The sequence below is a fragment of the Dipodomys ordii genome, unplaced genomic scaffold, assembly GCF_000151885.1.
Source record: "Dipodomys ordii isolate 6190 unplaced genomic scaffold, Dord_2.0 Scaffold16, whole genome shotgun sequence".
NCBI lineage: Eukaryota > Metazoa > Chordata > Mammalia > Rodentia > Heteromyidae > Dipodomys > Dipodomys ordii.
The window spans coordinates 16127386-16143066 of record NW_012267232.1 but is presented as its reverse complement, the minus strand read 5'-3'; the positions used below and the strand labels follow the sequence as shown (position 1 = coordinate 16143066).

Sequence of the window (15681 nt, the reverse complement as noted above, 5' to 3'; positions counted from 1 at the left end):
CCGTCATTACTCCAGCTTGAATTTAGAGCCTCAAAGTATGGTTTGGCTTTTTTACTCAAGGTTATCATTCTACCACTTGTGCCACACCTTTCCTTCTGGATTAAAAAAAAGCAAACAGTTAATTGGAGTTAGGAGTTTCAGGGACTTTTCTTTTCTGTTCTGGCTTCAAACCATGATTCCTAAATCTCTGCTTTCTGAGTAGCAAAGATTATAGGCATGAGTCACTGGGTCTCAGTTCTGTTTTTGAGTTTTGTTCTAGCAAATCACTTTTGGATCTTGATTCTTTTATCTTTATTTCTCAAGTAGCTACAATTACAAGCATGAGCCATTGGAGCTAGGCATGTTTTCTAGTTATAAATAAAATAAAATACAATATATATATATATATATATACATGTATGTATCTTTTTCTAGTTACCAATATAATCTTTTCATGTGGTGTGTAATATTCAGAACCATTTTGAGTATACGCTGATGCTGGATCCTCAAATGAGAAATGAAGCCAATGATTCTAGAATGATAAATAAAACCAATTTAGATCTACAAAACTAGTTTTGTTATCATTTTCTCTTACCTTTTTGCATCACATAATTAAAAACAGAGTCTCCTTTCAATTTCTAAATGAACTGTTTCTCAAGCATTGGGAAAGTCTCAGCTATGAGCTCATTTCTGAATGACTTTCAAGCTCTGCAGTAGTGCCAACTCCAGGCTTAGCGTTCTGTGATTATAGTATCCAGCCCCAGTTGCACAAACTTTTAGCATCATCTTCTCTTTTATGGTATAGACTTATTTTTCTACTTACCATATTGAAATTTGTTTTTTAAAGTAAATTGTACTAAGTGAAAACTTGAGTTTGAAGGGAATATTCAGCAGGTAAGTGTACTGGAACAGAGTTAGGTGGCTTCATGCAGGAAGGGCACAAGTTTCGGGAACACTGTTGTAAGAGATACTCGTGAGTAATAGCTAGATGACAGCTTCTAGTACATGGGTTCCATGTACTTAAAAGAATTAGTAGAGTAGTGATGGATAGTCTTAAATCTTGAAACCTGTTTGAGAAGTAATGAAGAGGATGGGAGAAGGTCTCTGAACTAAGTATTTTGCATATGCTCTTATTTGGGTCTCAGATATGCTGGGAAAAATTAGCTGTAACTTGCATGTTCAGGCTCAGGTCTGATCTGCAAGCTTGTCTTCTGATAGCATTGTTGAGATAACCAGCTCTCTAGCTCTCCTATAGCAGCCAAGTCTGCTTTCAGTGCAGACTGCACAGGAAATTCACATACAGGAAAACACAGTATGTTATCAGAAAGCATCAATTCACTAGAAGGTATCAATATTTTCTTCATCTTTCCCCCAGAATAAAAGAGTTTGAACAAGCTGTCTATTTGTTTAACTGGGCTCTTAAAATTAACTCCCGTTTTCTGGATGCTTATGTTGGGAGAGGAAATTCTTACATGGAATATGGATCTGAGGAAGCCACCAAATATGCTCAGAAGGATTTTATAAAAGCGTTGCGTCTTAATCCAGCCTACACGAAGGCCAGAATCAGTCTGGCCTATAATTTGCAGGTAATTACAAAACAGCATTTTGAACACTGGAAGCATTGTTTGGACAGGAGAAAGAATATATTTATCTCTTGCTGGTGATAGAGCTAATGTTATTTCTTTGAGTAGGAATGTTTAGCTTTCCCTTACTTTTATTATTCAGAGTAGCAGTGGGAAAGAGGGGTTTGATCATGTATAAGGAGTCCACCTGGACTAGTTTAGAGTCTTGGATCACTCCTGAATTTCCTTAATGTCTGGCCCCCTCATTACCCTGAAAAAGAACTTTAAAATTGATCTGAATTTCACATGTAAAAACCTGGCATAATACTTATGTAACTGGATTATACCTTGGTTCTATAGGTTTGTCATCCTGAATTAGTAAAAAAGTCAAGCAAATAACAATGTCTGAGAATTTTCAAGTGAACTCCTGCTATACAATAGGTTAGACAGACAAGTTTCTAGGGATGTCTGAATTCAGCCATCTTCCCTGTGGCAGCCACATAGAGCCTGGAGTCAAGAACAAGAATCTTGACAGGAATTTGTCCTCTCAGCTGGAAAAGAGCTTTGCCTATTGGTGCCAAGCAGGTTTCCCAGTGGCTTCTGGGATTGAGATTTTATATCTCTTTTATTAATAAAAGATTCTTGGAATATACTACTAAGTGTGCTGTATTTTCCATGAGATAGAACAGAATAATTTTAAGGCTTCTAATCTGTTCTAATTTGCAGAATTTTAAAGGTGGGTTTCAATTCTTACAACCCACAAAAAGTTCTGTTAATAATCTGCCATTAAGGTTGCTTTTCTTCCACTGAAATAACAACTCTGACTGATCTAAGATTTCTGATACTAGAAAGGATGGATTGGTAATTATAGGAAGTTATGCCAAGAATTCATTAATCAGGGAAATAAGATTACCTTCTGAGAGTTAAATACAAAATTAGATATTATTGGATGACAGCTAAAATTTGCAAAGTCTATTAAGGAGACAAGATTGACTCCAAAGCAGCTAGCACCAAGTGGCAGCTGCTGGCATGAATGTCTCTACATTCACCAGGCATTTTGAGCACTGAACACAGGGCAGGAACTGCTCACAGCCGGGGGGGGGGAGGGGGACCACAGTGAACAGTATATATGTATTTCCCTTAGGAGCTTAATTCCTAGTGCAGAGAAAGAAGCAATCATATGAATAATTATTTGATTATAATTGTGTTAACAACAACAAAGAAAAAGAACTTTTTCATGTAAAAGGACCTAGCTTTGTTGTAAGTATTAGAGAGCTTTGTGAAAAATTACCATTTCCAAGTCTTACAAATTGGGTGATGTCATTCTTTCTGATGGAAGCATAGAATTCATATATATATGTGTATATATATACACACATATATACACACATATATATGTGTATATATACATATACACATATGTATATATGTGGATATACATATATATGTGTATGTATATATATATATGCATCTGGGTTGGTTCCCTATCTTAGCTATGGTGAATAATGCTATAAAGCTACCAGTTGTGCTGGTAGCTTTAGTAACAACAGAGGATATACAATAGAAGGAAGAACATAGAAAAGAAACAAAAAATCACATAGTACAATTGAAAACAACAACAAAGAAAAACCTCTTTTGTCCATGTCTTGGAGCTTATTTTGTTTAGCATCATCTTATATGTTCATATGTACATAGCTATTGAGCTATTCTGCTCCTCTGCTAAGATTATCCCAGACATATACTAATTGTAAAGAATGGGACCTATGTTTCGGGTCTAGCTTGCTTCAGTGATTTTGGTACTCTGGTATTGTATATATGTTTATTTGAATTAGGGAAGGGAAGGGGAACAACAGAACGGTGAGACAAATGATGTTGGAGGGACAGGAAAGTAGGAGAAAATTGAAAATTGAGGGAAGGAATAACAAGGTTTACAAGACATATACATTACTTATGTTACTGAAACCCCTCTGTACATCACCTTGGCAATAAAAAAGAATATAAATAAAATATAAAATAAACCAAAAAAATGACCATTTAAGCTGAAGTGTGAAAGATTAGTAATTAGTCACAGGACTAGGATGTGGTTGGTGTTCCAGACAGAAAGAATAGCCACCAAAAAAATCTTAAGGAAGAGATAGAGAGGGGGGAAGGGCAAGGGAGGGAGGGAGAGAGAGAGAAAAAAAGAGATAGAGGGAGGGGGAGAGAGAGAGGGAGAGAATGGGAGGAAGAGAGGGAAGGAATGGGAGGAAGAGAGGGAGGGAGGAGGGAGAGCAGAGAGTCAGGGACTGGGAGTGTGGCTCAAGTAGTAGAGTGCTTGCTCATCAAAAATGAAGCCATGTGTTCCAACTTCATTACTGCCCCTCTCCTAGAAAGAAAATCAAATTGAATACAATCCAACGTGACACTGAATCTGACTTCTGGAAGAGCAGAGGGCCCAAGGAAGTAGAAGATTATGGACAAGGGGAGAGTGGTTGAGACAGGCTAGAGAATTAAACAAAGGCTGGTATTGAAGATTTGCAGTCAAATTAAAAATAGAAACAGCATTTATCAGAGAAGAGGAAGGGTGGGCATATACAGTAGTAATATTCAATATGCATATTTGAAAATGGAATCAAGGATCTTGGAGGGATGGATAGTGTTGGAAGAAATGAAGGAAAAAATATATATATGTATTATATATGTGTATGTGTCTGTGTATAAAGACAATGAAATAGAAAAAAATAAGCATCAAGTTTGCATCTTATGAAGGGCTTACTAAATATGTAATCTAGAAATGGATTGAAAAGCATGCCAGTATAACAGGAAAGGAAGGGAAGTATCTTAATTTCTGCCCAAGGGAGGGAGAGTGACAATTTGTTCAATAACTGCATATAGATTCCACTCAGGATACACCAGGGAGCACCACAGAGGTGTTAGGAACAAATGACAAATGGAAACCTATTCTGAGCTGGTTTCAGTGTAGTATTCCACTAATCAAACCTTAGTTTGCCTGCTTCATGGTTTATTACACAAACTTGTAATGACAAGGTGGATTTCCTAGTAACTTACTCAGAGAGAGAACCAAGATTTGCCAGTCAGAAAACAAGATCTGATCCCCTTAAGTTTTTTTTTTAATGTTTTTAAGTTTTTTAAGTTTTAGGTGAGAGGCACTGGGCTCAGCTTGGTTAAAGTGAGTCAGCCTCTCAGATTCTGGAAGCTTGGGTTTTGAGTCAATGAGAAGAAAGCATGGAGGTGGGACCATGCTGAATTAATTTCTCACTGATTTCCTGTGGTGAGGGGCTTAGTTGCTAGTTGAAATTCTCCAGGAGGTATTCAGAAATCCTTCTAAAAGTGTTTTACTGCTCTTAACCTTTTTTTTCTCTCTCTCTCTCTCTCTCTTTGTAACTGGCACTAAATTTGGTATAGATATATGCTTGGTAGATAAATGCATTGGTAGATATATGCATTGTCCATAGAATATATATAGTGGTCCTAAAATTCCAGATGCTCATGCAATTTATAAAAATAAGTTTTAGACTATGAATTTATTCACTTATTCATGCAGCACATATTAATTTTACTTTGTGTACTATGCATATTTTATATGAAAAGAGATTATGTGCCAAGTAAGTAAAAACAGTTCTTGCCTGTGTGTGTGGAGCTCCATGTAAATACGTTAGCCATTGCGTGAAGCTCTGGAGTTGGAAATGGTGCTGTGATTTTACTGTGTCTGAGATTGGTATAGGTGATGACTTTACAATTAAATTTATTTCAATTTATTAAAAGTTCATCACAAATACTCAGAGGTAATTAATCAACTGACTATGCTCACAGTCTAAATTATTTTCTTACCTCAGATTTCACACAAAGTGAATATGCACTTACCAATGGTTTTAAGTGAGTGAGAATCATAACCGTTTGTCATGTTATAAAATATTTCTTATTTCATGAAATTGGAAAATTATTTTAGGCCCAAGAAAAATTCCAGAAAGCCTGGAACCACTTTACCATTGCCATAGAAGTTGATCCAAGGTGTTACCTAGCCTACGAGGGAAGAGGTGTGGTCTGTCTTCAAATGGGTAATAATTTTGCTGCAATGCAGGATATTAACGCTGCCCTGAAGGTAAAAGTCCACTTAGATGACATTATTATTAGCATAAGTTAATACCACTCATGGACAGGTCCAAGTAAGAAGTTATCTGTTACCTTTGAAATTGACTCATATGTAGAAAACATCCTACAATTTCCTATGTTTTTCCCCTGAGTCCTACAATAAAGAGTGGCATGTCCATTTTATAACCTAGATGTATTAACAAAAAAGAAGTATAGCTTAGTGGTAGAGCTCCTGTCTAGCAGTTATGGTATTCTTGAGTTCAAACCTCAGTACCCCATAAACATCAATTCCTTTCAGCAAATACAGCTTATAAATTAAATGAAACATCCATATTGTTTTGTTGCTGGGATTTTGTGGCCTGTAATCCTGGATAATCAGGAGATCTGTGGATTGTGTTTTGAAGTCAGCCTGGGCAAGAAAGTCAGAGAGATCCTTATCTCCTGTTAACCAGCAAACAGCTGGAAGTGGAGGTGTGAGTCACATGGTAGAGCACCACCTTGACTGAAAAATCCAAGCAAGAGGGTCAGGCCCTCAGTTCAAGCAACAATACTATCCCTGAGTTCAAACTTGAGTACTGGCACACACATGTGTGTGCGTGCGTGTGCGCGCATACACACCCTCACACAAATACAGTTCTGTCATATAATGACAGAAAAATATAAAAACAGGGTTTGACAGAACCAGAGAAAGGACAATGTAAATCCTGATTCTTCCTGGAATGAAATGGCAACTATAAATCTTGCGTTTTAAATACAATAGCAGAAACTTCTTTTTCCCTATTTTTAAAGTTTCATTTCTGCAGATTTGAGTAGATACCATAATGTGTGAGATAAGCAAAGGGAAATACCAGAAAGAAAATTGCTATAGCACAGGACAGATAGGCATGCTCATTATCCAATTTACTTTCTCCTCCACTTAACCTAGATAAGCAGATAAACTTTCCCCATGTGGCTGTCCCTTGGAAAGGATCTGAGTAAAAATAGTTTGATTGCAATCATGTCAACAAAATTTCACACCAAGCCCTTTCTCAAAATACTTTCTCTAATGGGGTTTTACCTGTGCTCTATTACTGGTTTCCCACAAGTAGATTTCATGACATACCTAAAGTCAGAAATGAATACTATTCCCAGATGTTCATGCTCTTGTATTCCAGATCAAAACTACAGCTGAGTTCTTAACAAATCGTGGGGTGGTTCATGAATTAATGGGTCATAAACATAATGCTATGAAAGACTACCAGGCGGCAGTGTCTCTGGACCCCACGTACTCTCTGGCTTACTACAATGCAGGGAATATCTACCTTCACCACAGGCAGTTTTCCCAGGTAATGTGCATCTTCTTGAATATTTCCTCTTTGCCCTTAAATGCTCCATACATATACTTTTTGGTATGCGTCGTATTGAAACACAATCCATTCTATCTCTAGGGTAGTAAATCATTAGCTCCCCTTAAAAAAAGTAATGTTCCTAGTTGCTCAGGAGGCTGAGTTTGAGGATTGCTGTTTGAAGCTAGTCAATCCAGGAAAGTTCTTAGCTCCAATAAATTACAAAACAACAACAACACCCCCCAATAAAATAAAAACAACAACAACCCCGAAGTGGAGCATGGCTCAGGTAGTAGAATGCTAGCCTTGAGCAAAAGGAGCTCAAGAACAGTGCTCAGGCCGTTAAATTCAAACCCCAGGACTGGCACACATACATGCACGAATAATGTTCTCTTTCATAGCACGTTCATCCATTAGATGCTAATACTGGTCTAGATTTGTTGTTGTTCTTTGATCAACTTTTCAACATTTGCCATAAACATTAATTGGATTTCCTGAGAGGAAATGTGGCCATTTTCCTTGCCATATCCATTGTCAACTATTTCTGCCTGGAATCCTTTGCTCTGCATGACAGGAGGATCTAACTCTTAATTAATACCTTTTCTAAATGTCAGAGACATGAGTGGAATCAGTGAAGAGACTGGAATTTCTGATCTGGTTTTGTGTAATCCTTAATTCCTTTCCATTTCAATTTATAGTATCTGAAATAAAAGTATTTGGGTCTTAGGTAATGTAAATGTACAAATACGTTTTATTTAAATTGTATTACAATTAAACTTTTAATTTTAATTAAAATTTTATTTTAATTAGCATGATCAAACTTACAACGTATTTTGAAATGGATTTTATTTATCTTTAAGTAGTTGTATGAAGAAATTGCAATTCAACAAAGCAGTTTATGAATATGATGCATCTTGATCAATGTCACCTCTTTCAGAAAACGTTTTAATATTTTTAATATTATATCTATAATCATTCTTTTATTCTGTTGTCCCTTATCTTTTTGAATTGATAGTTTATTTATTGATACTCTTTCATTTATATTGTGGTATTTAATTTCTTTTTTCCTTTTTTAATTTTAATTTTATTGTCAAGGTGATGTACAGAGGTATTAGTTACTTAAGTAAGGTAGTGATTACCCTGTCTTGTCTAACTTGTTACCCCCCTCTCTCATTTTTCTCCCTCTTTCCCTACCCCTTCCCAATACCACCCCTCAGGTTGTATAGATAATTTCCAACATATCGTCTTGTGAGTATCACTGTTACGTAGGTTCCCCCCTGTCCTTTGTCTTACCATTTTGTTGTTCCCCTTCCCTTCCTTAGTTCAGATAAATGTATATTCAATACCCAGGGTACCAAAATTTATTACAGTGACAACAGGGGATAAACAATAGGGGGAAAAACACAAAAGAAAAAAGAAATTACATAGTACTTTGAGAACAATGAGAAAGAAAAACCTCTTATGTCCATGTCTTGGAGTTCATTTCACTTAGCATCATCTTTTTTTGTTTGGCGGGGGCGGGGAGGTCTGGTCGTGGGGCCTGACCTCTGGGTCTGGGCGCTGTCCCTCAGCTCTTCAGTTCAAGGCTAGTGCTCTACCACTTGAGCCACAGCGCCACTTCTGGCTTTTTTTTCTGCTTATGTGGTGCTGAGAAATCGAACCCAGGGCCTCATGCATGCAAGGCAAGCGCTCTACCACTGAGCCACCTTCCCAGCCCTAGCATCATCTTATATGTCATATGTACATAGCTATTGAGCTATTCTGCTCATCGGCTAAGATTATCCTAGGAATATACTAATTATTGCAAATAAAGGGAACCATGGGACCTATGTTTATTTGGGTCTGGTTTACTTCACTTAATATGATTTTTTCCCAAGTCTTTCCATTTCTTTAAAAATGGGGTGGTGTTTTTCTTTCTGACAGAAGCATAGAATTCCATTATATCTATCTATCTATCTATCTATCTATCTATCTATCTATCTATCTATCTATCTATCTATCTATCTATCTATCTATCTATCTATCTCTATCTGTCTACCAAATTTTCTTGATCCATTCATCTACTGAGGAACATCTGGGTTGGTTCAATACCTTAGCTGTGGTAAATAATGCTACAATAAACATAGTTGTGCTGGTAGCTTTAGTGTGGCCTTGTTTGTGGTCATTGTGTAAACGCTTAGAAATGGAATTGCTGGAAGCTCTGTGTTTAGTCTTTTGAAGAATCTCCATACTGCTTTCCAGAGTGGCTGAATAAGTTTACACTCCCACCAACAGTGTAGTAGCATTTTCTTCCATTAATTTCTTCCAAACACTGTTTTGTCAGTATCCCATTTATTTTGTCCTGTAATTTGTGTCTTTTCTGTTCTTTGTTTTGATTTTTTTGTACTGTGCTCAAGCTCTTTTGATGACTTAGTGCTCTATCACTTGAGTTACACTCCTAGTCCAGCTTTTTGAGAGACTGAGACTCAGAGACTTTCCTGCCCAGTTTGTTTTTGAACCTTGATCCTACAGATTACCCTCTTCAGGAAGCTAGGATTACATGAGCCACTTTTGCCTGGCAGATCCATGTCTTTTTTCTTAAATTTGAGTAAAACCTACATAAAATAAAATTTACCATTGTAACCATTTTAAAATGTATAGCTTGATTTGTATTAAACACATAGTCTGTTGGCTTTGACATTTTTAGAAAGTTTTTTTTCTGAAGCAAAGGGAAGTTTATAATTTTGCTCTAGTGACTATCATTGTATAAAAACACATTTTTCATTCTTCTTTTGTGTACTTTTTCAACCAAAGCAAAAATATACCTTGTATCTCTTCCTTGTCACTTACATGAGGGTGTAAATCCATAACCCTCCTCTTCCTTTGTTCTTCTGTTTTCTACACAATGCCTCTTCTTGTATCCTAGGCTGGCTTTGAGCTGGCTAACCTCTTACCTCAGGCTTCTGAAGGAGATTTCAGCATTTAAAAAATGTAAAGAGAGGGTTGGCTCCCACAGCCTGTTCTTTACTACTGATTGTCACAGCAGACTTTCTAAAACCACTTGTTGCCTCTCTGTTTCTCTCACCTTCCAGGTCTATGCAGACCTTCCAGTTTAAACCTCTACCTCCACTGCTTCTCCAACTACTTCAGTGTGCCTCTGGCCTCCTCTTACTAGACCTCTCAGCATCCATCTTAGTAGATCCTTGAATTGTGCATAAATGTAGCATAGAGTCACTATGATCTGGGATGAAAAGACTTACACAATCTTGATCGAATTGCCTCTTAAAAGTCAAAGGAAGCAAAGTTCATAGAGAATGACCTGGTGGCTGTGTAGAATAAAAGCTTGAACTCAGCACCTTGTGATCTATTGAAATGAGTGCTCTATCATTCGAACCACTCCTCCATCCCTTCCTTTCTTAGTGCTCTTCACTTTCTATTACCATTTTTCTATCTTCCATCTTCCCAGCTGGATGATGCAGCCATGACCCTTAACAGCCTGCTGACCCCTGTGATAAGCTCTGCTGACTTAATAGGGAAGCTGGAGGTTGGGGCAGGGTATCAAAGGCATAATTTTATAAAGCTTGAATAAGGATGTCACTGCCATGTCAGTAGACAGCTAATTTTTTTCCCCAGGCTGACAACCTAAAGTCTAAACTTCATGAATCTTAGATCCTTCCTAGATGCTTCCTAGGAATATTCCTTCCCATTGTAAAGTTGGTTAATAAGATGAAGACAAGTAAAATACCCAAGGGCATTTTTTGTTTCCATCTGGAAGACTCAGGGAACCACATACCTTTAAATTTTATTTAATAACTCTGAGACTATCCTGTGCAAAATTATTTGTTTAGATCTATAGTGCAGCCTGACATCAAAAAAATAAGGTTCAACTCCATAGTTGCTCCATACTTTAGACACAATAATTGGGCCAATATTTCATCTCCAATGTATTCCATTCTCTGTGTGCACACATTGGACACTATGCGGTATCATGCGCACTTCCTCTAGAGATAAGCAGACTTTCATTTATTTATGCCATATTCAACTATGCTACCATGCTTGCCTGCCTCTTCTTTCTGCAGTGACAGCTGATAATACAGAAAGGAATATGTAAGCCCTAGAGGAGTGGTCCCTAAACAAACCAACTCATCTCTGGAGAGTTAAAATGTGTATGAGCCTGGTGCTATGGCTCACAACTGTAATCCTAGCTACACAGGAGGCTGAGATTTGAGGATCGAGGTTCAAAGACAACCCCATGAAGCTCTCATCTCCAATAAACTACTTAGAAAAAGTGCTGTAGCTCAAGTGGTAGAGCGCTAGCCTTGAGCACAAAGAAGCTCAGGAACAGTGCCCAAGCCCTGAGTTCAAGCCCCAGGACCATAAAAAAATGTATATTATCTGACTTTCTTTGTCTTTAGTGACCTAATGAGTTAAAAGCACATTTGGAGTAGTTGTTTGCATAAATCTGGAACTACTGATGACTTAAATAATTGGATATACTTTTAAATCAACTTATTATAGATATGAGGGCATCAGACCAATTGTTAAAAATTTAAGGCCTTTTATTACTAATTGCATTGCCTTGGAATTGCTTCATACTCCTTATTCTTCAAGTAACTTCATTATGTTTATAGATTTTCAATTTTCAAAGTAATATATTCTGGTAGTACAAAGTTACATTATGCAAAGTTAGGTGCATTACAGGTATTTCACTGAATTCTTTTCTCTAACTAAGGTATTCATTTGTTCCTACCTGGCTAAAGTCATGTTTTTGTGATATAGAATTGTCTAGCTGTTATCAATAATTTGTTAGTGATTAAGGTGAAGTCTGCTACTTCATGAAGAATGTAATGCTTGGAGTCATTCTCTTGCTTCATTCCCGATGCCTCAGTGTAGACTTCTTTTTAGGAGTGAATTCTCTTTAAGCTCTTCACAGGTAGATGTCAATACTGCTCCCATTTTAATGGATCTTTGAATTGCACATAAATGTTGCATAGAGTAACTACTACCAGGGATGAGAAGACTTATACAATCTTGATAGAATTGCATCAGAGGAAGCAAAGTTCATAAGTACCTGAAGACTCTATTTATAGGCATTAGAAGAAAAGTAGCAAACCTGTAGTCGTTGATTGAGTCTACTACATTCTGCATGTTGTTCTCAGTACTTTATATACTAGCTGCCTCATTCTTAACATCAGTGCAGGAAGTAGGTTTTTGTTTATTACCTTTGTTTTACAGAATGAGGAAATTGATGTAATTAGAGCTGTAGAAACTTATCCAAGGGAGAGGCAACATTTGAACCTCATGCATGTGCTCTTTGGTCTGAACCACAGCCACCATGACTCTTATCCTTGGTGAAAATGAATTGAGGACAGATGCTTAGGAAATCCAAAAGGAAATAATTGGAGAGAAAACAAACAGAAAGGTTGGGGAAAGACCAGGGAGACAGTATAGAAAATTTTAAGTAAGAAAGAGAGATGAAGAGGTCCATTCCACAGAGGTACATTGGTAGAAATAACTGGAAAATGTTCATCTGTAACCATAGCCAAAGCAGAGCTCATGGAATGGGAGGAGGTAGATATGAGGCCAGTTTGTGATGGGTTGGGAAGAAATCAGCTGGTAAATGACTGGAGAAATCGAGTTGTATTGTAAAAAGGTTTTCCTTTAGTTTAAAGTAGGAACCAAATGTTCATCCATCAGCATTAGAGATGAGAGTCCTAATGAGTAGTAGAATGTCTAATCAACATCTCAGTCACTTTGTGATGAAGGGGTAAGTTAAAAAATTCCCATTTATTACATATCAACATTTAATTAAAAATAGAATAAAACAACTTGCTAGATTTCTGGGTTGCTGTTGGAAGATCATTTCCATTAAGCAATGCCAATTAAAAGTCAAGAAATTAACCAAAGCTTTGGTACATTCTTTCCAGATAGCCTTTTTCAGTTGGAAGTTAAAGATTGAGGAACTTGTGCCTGTAAGGTAAATTACAGCCTGCTAAATGCAATCTCTGAGGTTCTCAGAAAATTCTGATTTCTCTTTTAACCAAACTCCACCCATCTTAATTTTTATGTTGAAACCTGAAGTTGATCACAAAATGTGAATATATAAATATACTGTGGTATATTAATATGTAATATATAATTATCTTTAAGTAGTTGTACAAAGGATTGTCATTCAACAGAGCAATTTATGAATACAGTGTGTCTTAACATTATACCTTATAACACCTCACCCATCCCTCCCAACCTACGCTAGAGTCTTTGATCTCAACAATTTGATTTTTTCCCCTTCTCTTACTTATAAATTTTCATAGTATCACTGAGTTTTCATACTTTTGGACATTGCATACAATTTTCTCTTGACGATTCAGTTATCTGTTCACCTCTTGTTCTGTTTTCATATACAATGTGTTGCCTATCTAATTTTCATTTTATCTTCTGTTTAGTCTTTCCTAATTGACTTTTTACCTTTTACTTGTGGTTCTGTTCAGGGGTATGAAATTTAGCTGGCTGTCTGTGGGAATATTTCACTATACTATGGAGAAATATTTTTTATGATCGACATTGACTAGCATTGCTGGCACATAATGTTCAGGTTTAGATCTTAATGCCTCCAAAGGCATGTATGCTAAAGGCTTTGTCATAAGCCACTGGTACTGTTGGGCCATGGAGGAATTTTTAGGAAGTGGGACCTAGCAGTAGGAAATGAGGTCATGGGGCACATAGGACATTCCCTAAACACTCTCTCTCTCTCTCTCTCTCCTGATTGCCATGAGATGAGCATCCTTCTCTGTCACTTGCTTGCCATGAGGTACTGTGCTCCACAGGCCTACCGCAACAGGGCCAAGTGACCATATCCTGCAATCTTTGAAACAGCCAGGCCAAATAGATCTTTCCCTTCCTTTAAGTCAGTCACTTCAGGCATTTCAGAACAATGACAGAAAGCTGACCAAAACACATGGCAAAAACAAAAACAGAGCCAACTGTTGTCTTTTTTTCTTTTTCTTTTTTTTAATTTTTTCTATAGGACTTCTGTATTGGAGATGAAGGCTTCCATTGATCCATTATTGGTCAATCTTATGAAAGAGTTTCAAATTTCCAATGGCTGTCAGTTACAGTAGATTCAAATTATTTTATTTTATTTTTTTAACATTTTATAGGCCATTGACTACTTCTCGAAGGCTTTAAAGTTTAACCCAGAAAATGAATATGCTCTCATGAATCGAGCTATTGTAAATACAGTATTAGAAAAATATGAAGACGCAAAAGAAGATTTTTCAAGTCTAATTGAACGTTGTCCTTCTTGGGCTGCAGTGTATTTTAACAGAGCACATTTGTACTGCTGTTTAAAGCAATATCAATTAGCTGAAAAAGACCTTTGTCAAGGTATTGTTTAGTAATTATTTTGGTAAGATCATAGTAGTTGATATACTCCTTTCTTATAGATTAAAAAAGAAAAAAATTGTTTGTCTCCATAAATTTGCACAAGAATCAATATAATATACATTCCTTGATATAATTTCTTAACTTGAAAGAAAAGATTGTTGATTGCGAAATGGGGAGATTATGTGAGGAGGAAGCCAATGGAAAGGGGTATGAAAAGGAGAGGCTGAATATGATAGAAACATTTTATCTTTATATATGAAAACAGAATAATGAAGCCCATTAAATTTATTTTTAGAAGGGGAGTGGGGAAGAAGAAGGAATAATGGAAGTACATATAGGCATGTATGGAAGTATCATAATGAAATCTCTTTGTATGATCAATATATCCTAATTAAAAAGCTTTAATAAACTTAGCTATACAGAATTATTAAGAAACCACACAAGCAATGCCAACCTTTCAAAGGATTATACTGTACTGTGGTTCCCTAAATTATATATGTGTGTGTGTATTATTACATTTAAAGAAAAGTACCTTAAAAAAAAGTAATATTGGGCTGGGAAGGTGGCTCAGTGGTAGAGTGCTTGCCTTGCGTGCATGAGGCCCTGGGTTCGATTCCTCAGCACCACATAAGAAAAAAAAAAGCAGGAAGTGGCACTGTGGCTCAAGTGGTAGAGTGCTAGCCTTGAGCTGAAGAGCTGAGGGACAGTGCCCAGGCCCAGAGTTCAGACCCCATGACTGGACCCCAAAAAAGTAATATTAAAATTCTTGCAAAAGTTTTATCTTTAAAAACTGAAATTATTTTTTAGTGTTTACATAAACATATATATCATGAAGTTTGTGTTTGTTTTTCAGCCTTATATTTGAAGCCTGATGATGCTCTAATGTATAATCTCAGAGCAGAAGTTCGTGGTAAAATAGGTCTGATTGAGAAAGCTGTAACTGACTATAACCAAGCACTGGATTTTGAAAAATCAAGCTACATGATTAAATAGACTATTTTAAGTTTCTATGATAATTTACATAGCCTTTCTTCTTGCAACCAAAATGCATTTGTTGTTTAGAAATTTATACCACCTTTGTTATTGTTCCTGGTAGACTTGGTATTTTCTATGACCTTTTAATATATTTAACAACTGTATTTAATATATTTAACAACTGTATTTAAATATTTAATATATTTAATATATTTAACAACTGTAACACTGTTGCACATGTATATAGCATGAACTAAATTTCTTCAGAAGATGCACTGTTTAAATGGGAATGTTTCTTAAGGACTATTAATGTAAAAGAGAATTTCCTTTGGAGTACTACTTGATTGTAGACAAAGTGTCATCCAACTTTTCATATATTTCTATTC

The 15681-nt window shown here is 36.4% G+C and overlaps 1 protein-coding gene across 1 annotated transcript in view; it reads left to right on the top strand.

The window, feature by feature from the left end:
* Nucleotides 1-15313, top strand: part of LOC105982587 (tetratricopeptide repeat protein 6-like) — a 48489-nt gene extending 33176 nt beyond the window's left edge. The window contains exons 9-13 of the mRNA XM_013012235.1: nt 1355-1565; nt 5491-5643; nt 6788-6958; nt 14095-14320; nt 15174-15313. Of these exons, the coding sequence (XP_012867689.1) occupies nt 1355-1565; nt 5491-5643; nt 6788-6958; nt 14095-14320; nt 15174-15313 (901 nt within the window). The remainder of the gene's footprint in view (nt 1-1354; nt 1566-5490; nt 5644-6787; nt 6959-14094; nt 14321-15173) is intronic.
* The last annotated feature ends 368 nt before the right edge of the window (nt 15314-15681 follow it).